Raw genomic sequence first — 16,496 nt, forward strand, 5'->3', positions numbered from 1 at the left:
TGGCTAGGTTTAGACAACAAAACTTCTTGGTTAGGTTTAGGCAACAGAATTACATGTTTAAATTTACAAAACAACAGGGTTAGATTTAGGAAAAGACCCTGACTTTCTATAAGTGTTTGTTCAAGACGTAACTCAGTGGCGTAGTTAGTTAAGTACTAACATATTTAAGTTGGTTAACTGAAAAAATGTTTACTTTTGGTTTCACATGGGACACGAACAGCACTTGGATGAATGTCCTGTGTGTTTTTGTGGCACTAACATCACTTCCAACTTAGTTCCACCACAATAACTACAGCCGCTAGAGGTTGTCACCTACAACAAACGTTGCCGCCTTACAATAACTTTAAAATGCCGAAGCTTTTCCATATGCATTTTATTTTACAAAAGTAATACACATTCCCCCACAGCAAACATTTCTCTTCCCTATTAAAATCCAATTTGCCATTCTTTCTTAAGCTGTTTCATCACGGTAACTCGCTGCCTCCAGTCATTATAATGGCAGGCGGCAGAGGGGAAGCCGTTTTTGCCCAAGGCAGCAGGGCAATGAAGCAGTTTCCGCCCACAAGAGCGCACACAGTTTTTGCTCTGCATCAGGAGCCACTTTTAAAAATGCTTGTTTTTACGGGAAACACTCTTGAAGGTAGGCAGCAGTATGCAGAATCCCTTCCTGGCTTGGTCACCTAATCCTGAGAACAATCATTACTGCTACCTAGAACCAACCCTCCATTGATTGAGGGAATACAGATAAAACTCTTGAGTTAAAAATGTTACTGACAGAATGCAAAATTTCCCGCAGACCAAAGAATCTTTCATCATGTCTATAAAATACCGAAGCTCCATTAGCAGCAGTATTAAATAAAACACCTTAGCAGCTTTATATCTCTCAACATTGTATGGGAGTTTAATGCCATTCATCTTCACCAACAGAAATCCCTCTCATGTAGGGACATTTGCAGCACTTTTATTCCCCAATTTGTCTAGTAGCGGGATGTTACACTTCCCTTTTAATCCATCCTCTGGCTGTGGGGCTTGGAGACAGAATGTTCTCACAGCACGTCTCCTAAAGTAAGAATATTTTCCCCCAAAATAATCTTTCCACTAAAAAAGGGTAAAGAATTCAGATTCACCTCACTACTACCGTAGAGGTTGTCAGCATGCCCTAAAAATGAGACGCAATTAAGCTCCTCTGTTTTCAGCATTTAAAAGGCATAATAAAAAAGGTCTAATCTCTTTTTTCTTGGCAGGGCTCTATGGGACCTCCAGGCCGAGAAGGACTTAGTGGACCAAGAGGAGAGCCGGTGAGTCATTTTCAATCATTTGCAGGGCTGTCTGACACAAACAGACACAGCACATTGTCAAGCAGACAGATAGATATGGACACAAGTGGCACTCAAGTCGTTCCTCTTGCCGTCCTACTACATCAATTTTCTCATCCTTTTCTCTTTCTGTCTTTTGCATCCCAGGGCAAGCCAGGTGAACCAGGGCCATCGGGAAAAGCGGGTCTTCCTGGAAATCCAGTGAGTTATTTATTCCTATCGTACATAATCTATTCATTTGCAACAGGCTCTTGGTTACTAAGAAACAATAGAAACACTGAAACACTTCACCTGCAAACACAATGAACTGTTTCACAGAGTGACCACATTTACTCGAAATATGGAGAGCTAATAGAGAAAGCAGGAGCTATATGTGTGTTGCAACTGAAGGTAAGAAGTGAATGTAAAGTATTTCAAGAAGACATGAGCTGTCAGATTAGGATGGAAGATTGAGGTGCATGCTGTCCTGACCAGAGTGTGAACATCACTTCCCCCTGGGGATAGCTCCGATTGAAAGGTGTTGACCAGGTTGCTGCCAGCAGATGAAAATAGTAATATCAGAGCACAGGGAACAAGTTGGAGTGGGTTGTCTCCTGGAGGCACAAGGCCTATAATTCTCTCAGCAGGTTTGTGTGACACGCAAAGGTTTTGAATTTATTAAGTGCATCCATAAACAAATACCTCCACAGAGTCCCAGAGTATGAATCATGTGGTAATGCAGAATTCAAACCTGAAGGGCAGCACGCATCAAGGGGAAAAACTCAGACTTGTTGTGGTTGTCCTTGTTTTATAGGCGTGAGTCTTTCACACCAAGATGTGCAAAGATGTGTGTGTAACGATTGTCAGGAAAGTAGTAAATATAAATATACTATAGTTTATAGTAAATGGCTGTGTTTGTGGGAAATGTAGGCACCAGGTTTTGATAGGGAGGGATAATACATGTAATAAAAAAGATGATAGCTCTGCTGTATCGTGGAGTAGACTTTTTAGAAAAAAGAAGGGGTGAGAGCCTTTCTTATCCACAGTGGTGTGAATATTTGGTAAATTCTGTACTACCTATCACTTTCGGTACTTATACTGTCTGGGGTTCTGGAAGGCAAGGTGTTAACCCAAGAGCAGACATCAGGGGCGCTTTTCATAATGCCAACATGTCCCCCCCTTCCCTCATACACATCTCTTCCTGGCGTCATAGCTCCTCTCAGTGAGAGAGAAATCTGAGGGGGAAACCTAGGGACGGAGGTGCCGTTGCATCAGTCTTAAGCGACGTCAGTTACTTATGACGTGCTGCTTCAAATTGTGTGCCACGCCACTTGATAAAATAGGTTCTCTGAAGATACAACTGTGTTTCCATGCCTTAAGTTCCTCCAGAAGCTTCCTCGCCTCCTCAAGGTGCATTTAAGGGATTGGAGGATCCCAAGCTGCAACCTCCGCAGCCAAATAATGAAGCCAAAATGTGGCCACTTGAGGTTGGCTCTAAAAGAGAATCTATCCCCAGAGACCCTAATTTTAAAATGCCAAACCTTACATTAGAAATTAACATGTTAACAGCCTGGTACAAAAAGGGTTTTTGGTCCCTATAGGTATTCCTCGTTAATGAGAACTTTTTAAAACTCACCTGTTTAAATCATATTAAGGCTCAAAGTTATACATGATTAAGGGCTAGTCGCTTTGAGTGACAGGTGGGTGCCGTCATAGGTTAACATAGACTGTAGGCTTTGTTGACGCCAAGATGCAGACAGCTGTAGCCACCCACTTTGAGCTTCATTTTGGTTCTTCAGATACCCAAGGGTTATGTCACGGAGACTATGTCCATATTTTATACGGCCTATAGAAGATCCTCCAAAAGACAAATGATATCAGAGTCATAGGTGGGGAGAGGACATGTGGAAGCAAAATTTGGCATAATGTAAAGCACCCAAAAGACTGCGGATACGATGAGAAGATAATTGATCTGCCTGCCAGCAACAGACAGAACAGGAGACTGGGCCAGGGAGTTTAGAGGAAGGACATTCAGTTGAGGCAACAAGCCTGTGAAGGACATAAATCTAGTCCCAAGCAGGGGTGTATATTTTTTATTACCGGAGTGCTCCTATTACGCATGTGCATGTGTGCACATGCATTTTTGAAATGGTAGACTACACCTTTTCTAAGATTGTGTAACCTACTGTGACAAATCTACATAGACCTAATATGAGTCAACTGTATAAAGGCCTTTACACACCGGGGGACTCTTCATCGTGCGATTCATTTTCACTGTAATGTGTTTTTTAACTCTTGTTTTTCTCATGAGTACTTTCACACAGAACAGGATATTACACAGCCAAAAAGTGACGCTATTTTTTTTGGATCAATGTCAATTTTACGGGGCTTTCGCAACACAAATAAAGACCTCAAACAATCAGGTTGTTTGTTTACTTATGATCATCTATGGATCAGACGGAAAACTATTTAACTTTCAAACTTGACAAAGGCAGCACAGATAGCTTCACTTCTTCCATCCTGACCTTTAACAATAAAATCTCTAGACACACACTACGTAGGTAGTTAACTGTTTACCAAAGGGAACTTCAATTTATTCAGAGCATTTCTCTTAAAGGAAACTCAATTAAACATCTTACAGTACCTCACCTTTTAGCCTTTTAGCTTTTCCTGCTTCGGCTTCCTGACTGTTCAGAAATCACAGGAGGTGACGCTTAACCTCCGTCACTGCACTCAGTGGTAGAAATAAGTCAATATTCAAAAATAGTCAAACCTTTTATATTGCACATTCGCATCACTGCTGGTGTGAGTAGTGCAACTGTCATACCGTCTTTTCCCGCTATCATTCAGTATTTTACCGTTCTTAGACAGCAACCGGAAATTTTAAGGTGGAATGAGTTTTTTCACGTTATTCAGTGCACACGTTGACGTCTTGTATCAACCGGGCCACCTTAAACATCAAAATGATGAAAAACTTTTTGTTGTGCATGAATGTTAACTAGGGGGGGCTACAACCCTGGTCCCAAGGTCCAGCCTTACAGATTCACACAGTTCATGTACTGTGTGATCCTGTTACATCTGCGATGGTTCACTTTTTGGGCCGAAATTCCTAATAAGCTAAGAAGTAAGGATCATATTCCAGAGAACATGTACATCAGCAAACACTGTGTGCAGTTCTTTATTCCATAGAGTCCTCATAATGTTGATCATTTTTAAACTTCTTGTGAAATGAGAGCTTTGCACTTTACTGCCAAGGTAACATGTCATTTCAAAGAGCTGTCCCAGTCCTCATAAAGCTTTTGGAGCCCTTGTACCCTATGTACTCTCTAAGAGTGCTGAGCACACAGATGAGGTCAATTAAAGTCAGTGAGGGTTCGGTGATTAAAGAGTTTATAGGGTGACATTGTGCCCGGGGCCTGGAGATGAAGAAGAGGGAGAGGCAGGCAGAGGTCATCATGACAGATATAATGTCATGGAAATAAAATGCAGTAGATAGAGATAGTGAGACTTGTGAGAGAGGAGAATTACTATTTTGACATGTTAGTATCATCCTCAACAAAAGGTGTGAAATGGAAAGAGCTATACACTGGTCTGTGGGCTGGAAGATGGTTTCTTGGGAGGAGGTGTTAGTGTTGCTAACTAGAGGGCAGATGATATGCTGCCAGCTATCAGAGAAGAGTGGATGATATCAGGCAGCAGAGGGAGCTGATAGCCAGAAATAGCCTGGAGAAGGAAGGAGAGCAGGAGCCAGATGCACAGGGGTGAGGAGATAGAGTGGAGGATGAAGGCATTTAGAGGCAGGATCAGATAGTTCCAAAAATGTTATCAGATGGCCAAATTTACCACAAACAGAGATAGTGTAACAATGTGAAGATCAGTGTTGAAAAGTGGAAATGAAAAAGAGAAGACATTATCTCTATTCTGCTAGCATTAATAAATTCTGACGCTCTGTGGTTTCAATATCCAGCTTGTCTTGAGGCCCATATGTCTGCTGTAAATATGAATTTTAATCTCTTCATGCTGGCATGTCCCATCGCAAGATTGGTTTACGAGATTTTTTTTATCCAGGTCACTGCTGCATGTAGATAAGAACTGCGGCTAGATGTTAATCTTGCTGAATCCTCAGTAATGAGTGAGGCTTTCAGAATTCAAATACAGTAGGCCACATGTGTGCCATATAATGAGCGCCCATGTTTCTGCTGTCATACAGGGTCTTAGAGGGGACAAGGGAGAGGCCGGAAACCCAGGATTACCAGGCTTTAGTGGGCCTAAAGGCCCTGGGGTAAGTGCTACATTTGACATATTTTAAAGATTAATTGCATCTCACTTTACGACCAGCTGTGCGTGATGTAAACGTTTATCTTGGTTCACAGGGTCCACCTGGTCCAGTTGGCCCAGAAGGAAAACAGGTAAGCACCTCTAAAGACTAGTGATGACTATTATGATATTATATATACAGATTTCTTGCTCACATGTAGTGTTTTTGGTGTTGTTTAGGGGATGCCGGGCAGAGTTGGTGATCGTGGCCTTAAAGGAGATAAGGTGAGTACTAGAGATGGAAATACAAATACATTATTTGGACGGTTAATGTGCTGCTCATAATAAACACAAACCTGTTGACTGACACAACTGAAGGCTTTTTCACATCAGAATCAGATCTGGAGATAATCTGGAGTTCCTCTTTGACATACAGCACACAGCAGGAGATTCTGACTGTCAAATGTATTCTTACTTATAGCCAGTTCATAATTTGATCATTAACAATCAACTTTCAATTCCTTAAGTTGGCGTCAATCCTTACCAATACAATACATTTGCAGTCAGACATTTTAGTTGCCATCTTTGTATAACCCAACCATCTTCTTTACCGTCTGAGGTAATGATAGAAACATTGTCCATGCGTACCACACGCTTTCCTTGAATACACAACATGTTTTCTAAATGAAGTCTGGCAGCTTCAGATCTTTAAGACACAAAACAGTGGTGCAGATAGAAACGCTCCCGTTTTTGTCCACAGGTATCGCCGAAAAAACAACACAACATGAAAGTTCCTTGTAGTAACTTTAACTAATAAAGTGCACATGCACATAATAATATTTTTTTTTAAAAAGCTGCAAAGTGAGAAAACACGATATACAGAAACACACTTCAAGAGCAGACTACATAACCAAAGAAAGGGACACTGTATTAAATGATAATGGGCAGATGACAGATGGTCCATGGCAAGATTTAAACCATTGTGGGCCATAGTCAGTGTCTTAAAGTTTAATTCCAGCGCAAAATCATCCCATGGTCTTTTTCAGCTTTTACATACATCAAATAAGCCATCGAGACAGTTTTTTTTACAACTATTAATAGAGAAATCCCAGAGAGTCGCTAACAGCTAGACGTGGCTAACACTGATTAGCTCAGGGCAGCAAAACAGATTTTTTAACCACTAGTACAGCTCAAAACAACACCAAGCCTCTGCAGTAGCATGAGAAGAGTCCTTACACATTAACCCGAAGCACCAATGGGCTCCTTCCTTTTGGATTGCATTTGGTAATCGACTTGAATGGACTTTACTATGAGAGGAGCTGGTACAGGGGCCAGTAGGTAAATCTTTCAAAACACTCTTTTAATAAACACCAGGTTAGCTAAATACGTTGTTGGTGTTTAACTTTATTTGTAGGGTACTGCCCCGAGCTAATCAGTGTCAGCCACGCCCGGCTGTTAGCCACTCTCCCGGATATTTCCGTTAAAAGTTGTTACACAAAAAAAAACTGTCTCTTCTGACTTTGTCTTCAGTATCAGAGTTAGGTGGCACCTGTTAGTAGCCAAAGCAGCAGGATTTTATTGTGCAGATTTTCCAAAATATAAACAAAGATTATTTTCACTTTAACCCTTGTATGGTAATGGAGTCAAATAGACCCATTTCAAGTTTTTGCAAGAAGAAAAATGGTACAAGTATACATTTTTTTCTACCTGAAACTCAATGGCCTTAGCTTATTTAATGTGATAAACATGTACAAACAAAAACAAATACTAGAGCACACATGCTACTTTACTCCACACACAAAGAATGAACAAAATGTTATAGTATTATAATCTAAGCACAGAGAAGCTGCTCTCACTGTCCCCCACTTTTACCATCTGTCATGTGTCCACCTCCACCACCATCGAAAAACGAATCACACTTCGGTTGTTAATTATGTACTGGTAGAGACTGATTGCAATTAATAAACATAAATATTATTCCTCTTTTTTTTTTTACCTTGAAACAACCACAAACACACACAAAATGACTACAAAGAGACAGAAAACAACAACAATGCAAAGAGGTTAAATATCAATAAGGCAGGTCTTGTTTATATGCATATGGAGCATAGATGGCAAGGGAGCAGAAAATAAAGCAGAAAATAGAGCAATCTGGACGATTTTTCATAATTTAAATGAGAAAATCAGTTATTTGGTGCTTCAAGTCTGAAAATGTGCAATCGCTATCATCTAATCCAGGGAGACTCAGGTGTGAAGGGAGATAAAGGACATTCAGGAGATCCAGGTATGCCTGGAAACCCTGGACCCCCCGGCAGAAAGGGCCACACAGGGATGATGGGCATGTCAGGACCAACAGGAGAAATAGGAGCTCCTGGGCCACAAGGGCCTTCAGGAAACCCCGGTCTCCCAGGCCAAAGGGTGAGTCATAGTCCCGAAAGCTTCAGTGTTGATGCCACAGTAATATACACAGATGATTTCGATTGAGGTATTAATAATTGAGTTAATGATTAACATCTTTGTTGTCTCAGGGAGAGTCAGTATCACTGGAGCAGATGAGACGGCTCATCCAGGAGGAGCTGGCGAAACAATTAGATGGTGAGGAGGGCATTTCTTTATGTGTCTCATCTTTCCTGCAGAGCTTACTGAGATAACTCTGACAGAGTCACCAAAGATTTAAGTAACGTTTCTTCTGTGTCTAGCCAAAATGGCTTACCTCATGGCTCAGATCCAGCCAGCTCATGTGAAGAGTACAGTGGGCCGTCCAGGACCTCCAGGCCCTTCAGGTAAGGACGGCAATACAGGACGACCTGGACCTCCTGGAGAGCCCGGTATGCCTGGACAGAATGGAGGAGAAGGACAGAGGGGACCAATGGGCCCTCAAGGTAGGACACAGACTTAGCAACAGTGTAATTGTGTGTGTCCTTTTTTTTTTTTTTTTTTTTAAGATTTTTGCTCTATCCCTGTAGGTACTTTGGGTTTAATTGGATCAATAGTGTGACTATCAAATGAAATATTTGATAAGGAAAATTAATAAAGAAAAATTACTAAAAATGTATAACTTCAATTTATTAAAAACGTCACACGGAGAACCAATCAAATGTAGGGCCTTGACTCACGTTCAGATTATGAGATTGAGTATTATCAATAAACTTATCGTTAATCAAGGAAATATTAGTTATCACCAATAATTATCAAAGATAACAATAAAAATGACTCTAGTCAAACCAGAGTTCCTCGGGGCACCACCGTCATAGACGAAGTGATAACTAATATTAAAGTCTCTTTAAATATATTAAACTACTAATTAAGGGTTAAACACTGATAAATGTAATTGTTTAATTAGTTGAAGGATTTAAAAGTTCTTTTCTTAGTAGAAGCTGGCTCATTCATCTTTGTGTAATATTAAATAAACAGACATATGGTAAACACAAACATTTATTAACAGATTAATAAATGCAACAAACAAGACACAATAAACTAACTAAAGCTAACAGCAAATGTGTGTGTTTGTGTGTATGTGTGTGTGTGTGTGTGTGTGTGTGTGTGTGTGAGAGAGAGAGACAAAGAGAAGTGGTGGGGGCTCGGTCCCCTGCAGAGAAGGTGTGAACAATTAAGTTACATGAAGCACCAAAAGCCTGATTTCTCGGTTCTTATGACAAGGTTACAATGGTATCTAGCCGTTCATAAAGTCCTATAACATGCAGTAATGCCCAGTTGGTGATTAGTTACCAGTCCATGAGATGGGAGATGTTTTGCGTTGCTTGATGCCAGCGGCTGGGTTGAAGAAAGGAAGCTGGGAGCTTGTCTTAGTTGTTCTTAGGCAAAAGAGGACTCGGATCGCTCTGTGCTGTACTCAGTTGAGGATAACCGGTTGGTTAACCTTCGTGGTGATCCCACTCCATAGGCCAGGTCCAGGGTCGAGGGGACAGCTGGAAGCTGGTCTCCTGGATCCGCAGGATCGCGTTGAGTTGAGTGATCCGGGAGAGAGAGCGGGAGGAAGATCTGGGAGCAAGAGAAAGAAGTGGTTGTGTGCTTCACTTTATATAGGCCCAGGTGATGTCATAGAGGGTGGTCAATTCAGCCAGAACAGTTTGGGTGCCTTGGAGAATTCACACCTGGGTGTGACCTGTTGTGGGGGAGAAGGCATGGCAGCCAAACTTTTGGGCCTAGTCTTTGAGGTCTTTGTTCCAGCAGGCTTTGGGCCTACTTTGAATCAAACTGACAGTTCGAGTTAATCCAGAAAATGAACAATCATCTTTCGGTGCCGGTTGCACCTACACCCTATTCCCACAGTGTTTACTACTTTAAGATTATCAAATTGGTCCAACTTGGTGTCTCCAAGGTGTCTTGGTGTCTTGGTGTCTGCAGATAGTGAAGAACATTTGTGCCAAAATTGTAATTATAAATCAGAAAGTACCCTCTCATAAAATTAAAAAGACATCTGAGGGATATTTGAGATGAATTTAAAGGAATAGCTGACATATTGGGGAATCCAAAACTCTTATTCATTTTTTAATCATACCTCATGATACCTCATACTCTCATGTCGGTACACTAAATATGAAGCTACTGCTAGGAGAAAGTTAGCTCCGCACAAAGAATGGAATCAGTGGGAAAATGCTAGTCTTACTGTCTAAAGGTAACAAAATCAGCTCACCAGCACCTCTAAAACTCAGTAATGAACACGCTATATCTTGTTTGTTGTGAGTTGAAATTCTGTGAGGTTGTCTAACCTCATGCGACAGATGGTTATTTGGAAAAGTGCAGGCACTTTCAAAACATACCTGGCAGGTGACTGGATGAAGATCTTTCCATCAAGAAAAGTCTTCCAGACCTGTTCTTTGCTCTTCTTTCAGTGAAGAAAAACTCAGCAGTTACGATGCTATTGCAGCATCCACGCTAACCGCTTTAGGAGCCGGCAATGTTGTTTTGAAAGAACAGTCGCCTCTCCCTTTTCTCACGAACACAAAAACCATGCCCCTTAGCTGCCAGTAGCTCCTCACAGCACACTGATTGGAAATAAATGGATTAGCCTACTTGAAGATGGATTTTAAAGTGATCTGGTGATAACTTCTTGCATGATATTGTGATTATCAAGAATCGAGTTGCTGCGCAAAGCAACCAGTTAAGACTCAGTAGACAACCAGACTGTAACTGGCCAAGGAATAGTCTCGGACATGACTAGTGTTGCTTTCGTCAACGAAAATGATGACGAAATATCTTCGTCAACGAAACCTTTATCACGTGACGAAAACTAGAAGAGACGAAACAAAAATGCTGGGCATGTGACGATGACTAAGATGAAATATATAATGCAATTTCAAATGTCTCTTCATTTTCGTTGACGAAAACGAGACGAAATAATGTTGTTTCGTCTCGTTTAGTCACGTTATTATTATTATTTTGTATTCAGTCTCGCGTCTGGGCGACGTCACTTCCTCAATCCCCACACACGCATTATTTAGATTCTGAAGCTGCCGCTGCTGTGGGTCAGCGTTAACCTTAGAGTTAGGGTTAACGACAACTAAAGAAACATGAGAGCAAAGTCTGAATCCAGCCGTGGCTCGTCTTTGGGAGAAAAAGAAGAAACACTTTCATTAAATAGACGTGGAAAGCAAATCGGAATGTGTTGTGGAAAAAGAAAGAGATAAATGCGATCACAAAATCACAGGAAAAAACAGCTCAGGGCATCCCATAATGACATTTAGGTAAGTCAAGACATTAACGTAACGAAAATTTCTGTTTTAGAAAGCTCAGGCGACATGAGGCTACGGTTAATGTGTCGGGTTTTAACGCTAGCTTTAGCGTTAGCCACTGGAGATGAGAACGTGCGTGTGTGTGTGTGTGTGTGTGTGTGTGTGCGCGTGTGTGTGTGACTAACGTGTGTGTGTGTATTTATTTGTGAGAGTGTAAAATGTGTTTTTAGTTCTGACTGACTCACTCTATAAGTGCACTAAACTTCCCCTTCTTGGCCAAAAACTTTCACTACATGACCCCCCTGTTACATATCATTTTTACACTAAGGTTTTTGTAAAGATTAAACCCAGTTTGTACTGCATCCATTCCCTGAAAAATGAATGATTTCCAAAACCGAGCTGCTTTCAGTCAACCAGTGTCTTTCAAGTAATTTTCACAGCTACAGAAGGTATCAAACATCTGAATTCACAGGCTGTGTAGCACTATCCTAGACTTTGATATAAAATCAATGGAGCCCCAGTAAGTGTTCTTTTTCACCCTGAGATAGCTGAGACAAGCTGTGCAGAGGCTACAAAGGCTTAGCGCGCACACACACACACACACCCACAATTTTGAATTCATTATAACTGTTTATAATATGCAAACATTTTTGTGACTCTTGTTTTCCTGCTCCTACCAGGTGCAAAAGGAGTAAGAGGAGAAAAGGGAGAAACTGGTGTAGGTGATAGAGGAGAGCAAGGACCCACTGGTCCGATAGGTACCAACCAATCTCTTATTTACTGTATCTATTCTTATTAGGTTTGTTTCAATCATTTTGCGCCACTAACTGCTCCCCTTCCTACTATAGGACCAGCCGGTTTACCTGGTTATGGTAAAGATGGAGGCCCAGGACAAGCCGGCGCCCAAGGAGAGCCAGGAAACCCCGGCCCCCACGGTCAGCCTGGACCTCCAGGTCCTCCCGGCCAATGTGACCCCTCCCAGTGTGCCTACTATGCCAGCCTGGCACACAGACCTCACACCAAGAATGTCAAGGGGACTTAAGAAAGAAGAGACACAGAGAGCTTACAACCCAGCTGTATTTATGAACTTGGTCTGAGTCAAGAACATTTCTTTTTCGAGGTAACCTCAGTACGGAGGGCTGAAGCAATATATGCTGCCGGTCAGATTCTTTTTTTGTTTTTGGTAAGAAGCTTGGGACGGATGGGGATTAAGCATCGAGGGACTTTTTCAGATTAAATATGGGGTAAAGAGGGCAGCTAAAGAGTTTTTTTTTTCCCTCAATCGCATGTTTCCTGTAAAATATATAGGGAGATAACAGGGCTTATGCAATTCCCTCCTCTTAAATCCCCCAGTGGGAGGAAGGGTTTGGGAGTCAGATATTGTATCGTTCTATCAGTAATTATCTCAAAAGTTCAGTTTCTTGCAGGAGTATGTCTGCAGGCTTTTTTCCCCCTGCCTCACACCATTTTGCATCCATTACCATTCACAGCCCACACTGTCCTATGTTGAGCAATAGATGTCAGTTACTGCTCACTAAATTGATCTCTTTCTAGGGATCCTCTGCAAGTCTATTGGTAATTACTCAGTCAGGGGAATAATCTGTTTTATTGTCATTGAGGGGAAAAGGGGAGGGCAGTCAGTGTGGGGCACAATCTCAAATACCAATAGTGATTTCTTGCAGGAGGGAGTGTTAATGATTGTAGAGAGCGATGAAAGACCACTTTTGTGCACTTCTCGCCTCTAAGCTGATAGCAGTGTTCTTATGTTGCCTTTTTTTGGATAGTATTTGGGCTCAAAAACAGGCAGAAAAATAAAATTACTTTCAGAAACCCTCTCCTCCCTTGAACAAATTGGATTGTTATTCAATTTGTAAGCCTGTCCGATTTGTTTAGACGGGAACGAAACAAGATTTTATCCTGGAAATAAAGTGAAGGCCGCAGATATTACCACTCTGTCACAACTCATAAATAAGAGCCATTGCAATGTTGTTGCAATTGTTCATATCAATATCGAATTTTGATATGAAAGTCATATGAATTGGCTTACAAATCTGTCCAAAATAGTACATGACATGCATGCATAACTCATACATGCCATGTTTTTACTTGTTCCAAGCTCACCAACAGAATGCTTATTAAAGTCTAAAAAAAACAAAAGTCGAGACATGAAGAACGGTCACTGTTAGATTTGTACTTTTATATTTAATGAAGTTGCTCTGGTCTTTCTCTTTTCGAGGTGTGCATAGACTTTAGAAGTAAAAAGCTTTGAGGAGATGGTATAATTGCAGGCTTTGTTCAGCTTTCTTGAAAAGCTGCTTGTTTCGCACCGCTTTGTCTAAATGTGCCACTTCCTTTCTGTCCGGTGAGGCTTATTAAGTGCATACGCTGCGGCAGGGCCCAGGCAACTCAGCCCTTCTCTGAAAAGACCTTGCTTTTGTTATTTGTCCCCTGGAACCAAAAATTGGAAAGTTGCTTCTCTGCATCTTGATGACCAGACCATTGTGGTAATCATTTGATAGATGTTTTTCCTCCCGCATGGACCAATTACACCTCTCCCCAAGCTCAGGCGTGACCGTCATCTAGAACTTATGAAATAGCCCCCAAAAAAGGGGTCAGATATGTCTTGAAGAAACATAAAGAAAAACATCAACACACACAAGAGCACAAGGGAAATAGGGGGGCAAAAAAATAATAAATACAGCTTGACCTACTGGCCAAAGGTTATCTATAAATGGGCCACTCATATTTATCATCTCATGCTTGGGTTACCTAATGGAAGGCCATTCATGAAGAATGTAAAGGGGCTCTGACAAAACGTAAGTTTTGAAGATTTTGGTACTAGAAGTAGATTGGAGCTTTTAGTTTCCTGGTTGCTCTGACGGCAAAAGTAATTTATTTGTCAAGTTATAGAAACACTATGTCATTTTGTAAGAAGAAATAGCACATTGTTGAATTCAGAAGCAATAAAATGCACCCTTGCTGCATCTGGTACTCTCAGGGGTTTTGTTCCTGCAGCATCACATGGTTTGGGATCACCATTAGCTGGTGGCTAATATTAGCTGATGTTAGCAAAAGGTGGATTTTCAGGCAGTTTTCACTTCTTGCAACATGTGGACATGTGGAGCTGCAAAGTAGCATGGGCTCTCTTGAAACTGCATTAATAAGGTATAATTTCAAATAAATTTGGCTAACCATTAATTCACGGCCATGGTGTGACATTTATCATGTCAGCGCTACTAGCTTGCATTCATTAATGTGTTAATACCAAAAAATGGTAGTGTAAATTTAGCTGGCTTGGCTAACTAGCTGCTTCTGGACATAACATTACTTAGCCAACAAAACTGTAGATGTAACAGTACCTCTGAGATTTAACGTGAGATTTCTTTTGCCTTCAGAGCAGCTCTGCCTCTGAGGAACAGTTGCAAAGGTTTGTAGCTACAGCACATTATGGCTCCTTTCATCACCTTTCATCAAAGTGGTAGCTGATTTAAATGCAACCAAGTTAAAGTGTGGTCCTAAGTATGTGATTGTAATAAAAGAGCTGATCTGTCAATGTTGTCATACCATTTAATATATCTATAAGCTTCTTCTTTAAGGTTTATTATTGAACATTTAAACCGTATCAGTATTCTTGGTTTTGTTAATGCTTTTCAGTGTCAACAATAGACTATGGGGTGGGATGGTAAGTTTCTGCACAAAGCTTAAAATTTTGCAATGCATATAAGCCAAACATCTTTCATTATTCAAATTAGCTGTTTATGCTAATTGAACTATTTTTTAAGTTATACTGCTAAATTATTCATGATTCCAGCCCATCCAAATGTATTAAATGTATTAAAACATACAGTATTCCCCCTTTTTTCCCTAATGAATTGGTGCTAAGATATTTTAAATTAGTAGCATATTGTAATTGTTGGAAAGACATGTACTGTACTGTATAATAAAGACTGGAAATGATTCATTTTATAATTCATGCTTTGCTTTGTGTTTTGAATACTGATTGCTTCTCTGAGATGGTTTGAAATTGTCCTGCTCAGTTCTGTCATACAGACAGTATACATTAGAATCATATTTAATATCTGTAAGCTGAATATGTAAACCAATCAACAGTCTGAATGAAATGCTATGGACCTTGACTTGTGTACCCTTTCACTCATGCACATGACTTTAAATCCACTGGCTCCGGGCCATGATAACATCTATTAAATCAAAGGCATGTCCTTGAGATGCTAACTTTCCAGCAGCTTGGTTAAGGTCATATTTGATCTGTGAATGTATTTGTGCTGTGCAGACAGCTGTAGGGATGATGTTGACTGTCCTTTGTAAACAGGCAACAATGAAATTACCTCCTGAATTCAGATTATACCCATAACAACCCAGGAACCTTGTTTGTAATACAGGAGCCTTTTACTATAGATGAGCTGTGAAGTTTCATTGATCTCTTTTCATTGATATCTTTATTTTGCTGCATAATAACGTGACTTATTGCCACTTACATCTCTGAATTTTAAAGGTCCCATATTGTAAAAAGTGAGATTTCCATTTTGGATTATAAAGCAGGTCAGATGCCGAATAAACATTGGAAGTATCAAAATACTGAATCCACAGAGAAATGCACACAGCCCGTATTCAGAAACTGTGACTTTAAACGAGCCATCAGGACTTCTGTAGGGTTGTGATGTCACAACTATACTATATACAGGTAAAAAGAACCACTATAATGCTGTTTTGTCATTCCCTGGCTTCAGTGACGGTGCAGAGGTGCTGATAGCCTAAATGTGGAAGACCAGGAAACACTGACCAATCAGAGCAGACTTGGATTTTTCAGGAGGGGGTCTTAAAGAGACAGGTGCTTAAACAGAGCATTTCAGACAGAGGGTGAATACAGGTATATTCACACAGTATGATGAGAAATAATGTTTTTTGAACATTAAAGCATGTAAAATATGTTCAAGTAGAAACTCAGAATAAAAATATTAATCTAAAATTATCATAATACTGTATTGCCCCTTTAATGCCAATAGCAGCAGCTGCTCTAAAAAAGATTCCATGCACCATTGTATGGGAAACTCAGTACAGTAATGTGCAACACTTCCAAAACATATCACTTTATTACAATATTTGAAATATTAATATGACAAAATTAGGCAAATCAAAAGTATGATCCAAGTGAACAAGCATATTGATGTTGCATATTGTCAGCGCAGAACTGTATTTGTGATGAAATTTTGGCTGGCGATGACATTTT

The 16,496-nt window shown here is 40.5% G+C and overlaps 1 protein-coding gene across 2 annotated transcripts in view; it reads left to right on the forward strand.

Annotated features, from left to right (window-relative positions):
- Positions 1 to 15,191, forward strand: part of col22a1 (collagen, type XXII, alpha 1) — a 65,780-nt gene extending 50,589 nt beyond the window's left edge. For both annotated transcript variants that reach the window (XM_083926131.1, XM_083926132.1), the window contains 10 exons: positions 1,245 to 1,298; positions 1,464 to 1,517; positions 5,506 to 5,577; positions 5,669 to 5,704; positions 5,793 to 5,837; positions 7,791 to 7,970; positions 8,081 to 8,147; positions 8,252 to 8,434; positions 11,929 to 12,006; positions 12,097 to 15,191. In XM_083926131.1, the coding sequence (XP_083782257.1) occupies positions 1,245 to 1,298; positions 1,464 to 1,517; positions 5,506 to 5,577; positions 5,669 to 5,704; positions 5,793 to 5,837; positions 7,791 to 7,970; positions 8,081 to 8,147; positions 8,252 to 8,434; positions 11,929 to 12,006; positions 12,097 to 12,290 (963 nt within the window). In that variant the 3' untranslated portion in view covers positions 12,291 to 15,191. The remainder of the gene's footprint in view (positions 1 to 1,244; positions 1,299 to 1,463; positions 1,518 to 5,505; positions 5,578 to 5,668; positions 5,705 to 5,792; positions 5,838 to 7,790; positions 7,971 to 8,080; positions 8,148 to 8,251; positions 8,435 to 11,928; positions 12,007 to 12,096) is intronic.
- The last annotated feature ends 1,305 nt before the right edge of the window (positions 15,192 to 16,496 follow it).

The sequence above is a fragment of the Echiichthys vipera genome, assembly GCF_963691815.1.
Source record: "Echiichthys vipera genome assembly, chromosome: 13".
In the NCBI taxonomy this organism is placed as follows: Eukaryota; Metazoa; Chordata; class Actinopteri; order Perciformes; family Trachinidae; genus Echiichthys; species Echiichthys vipera.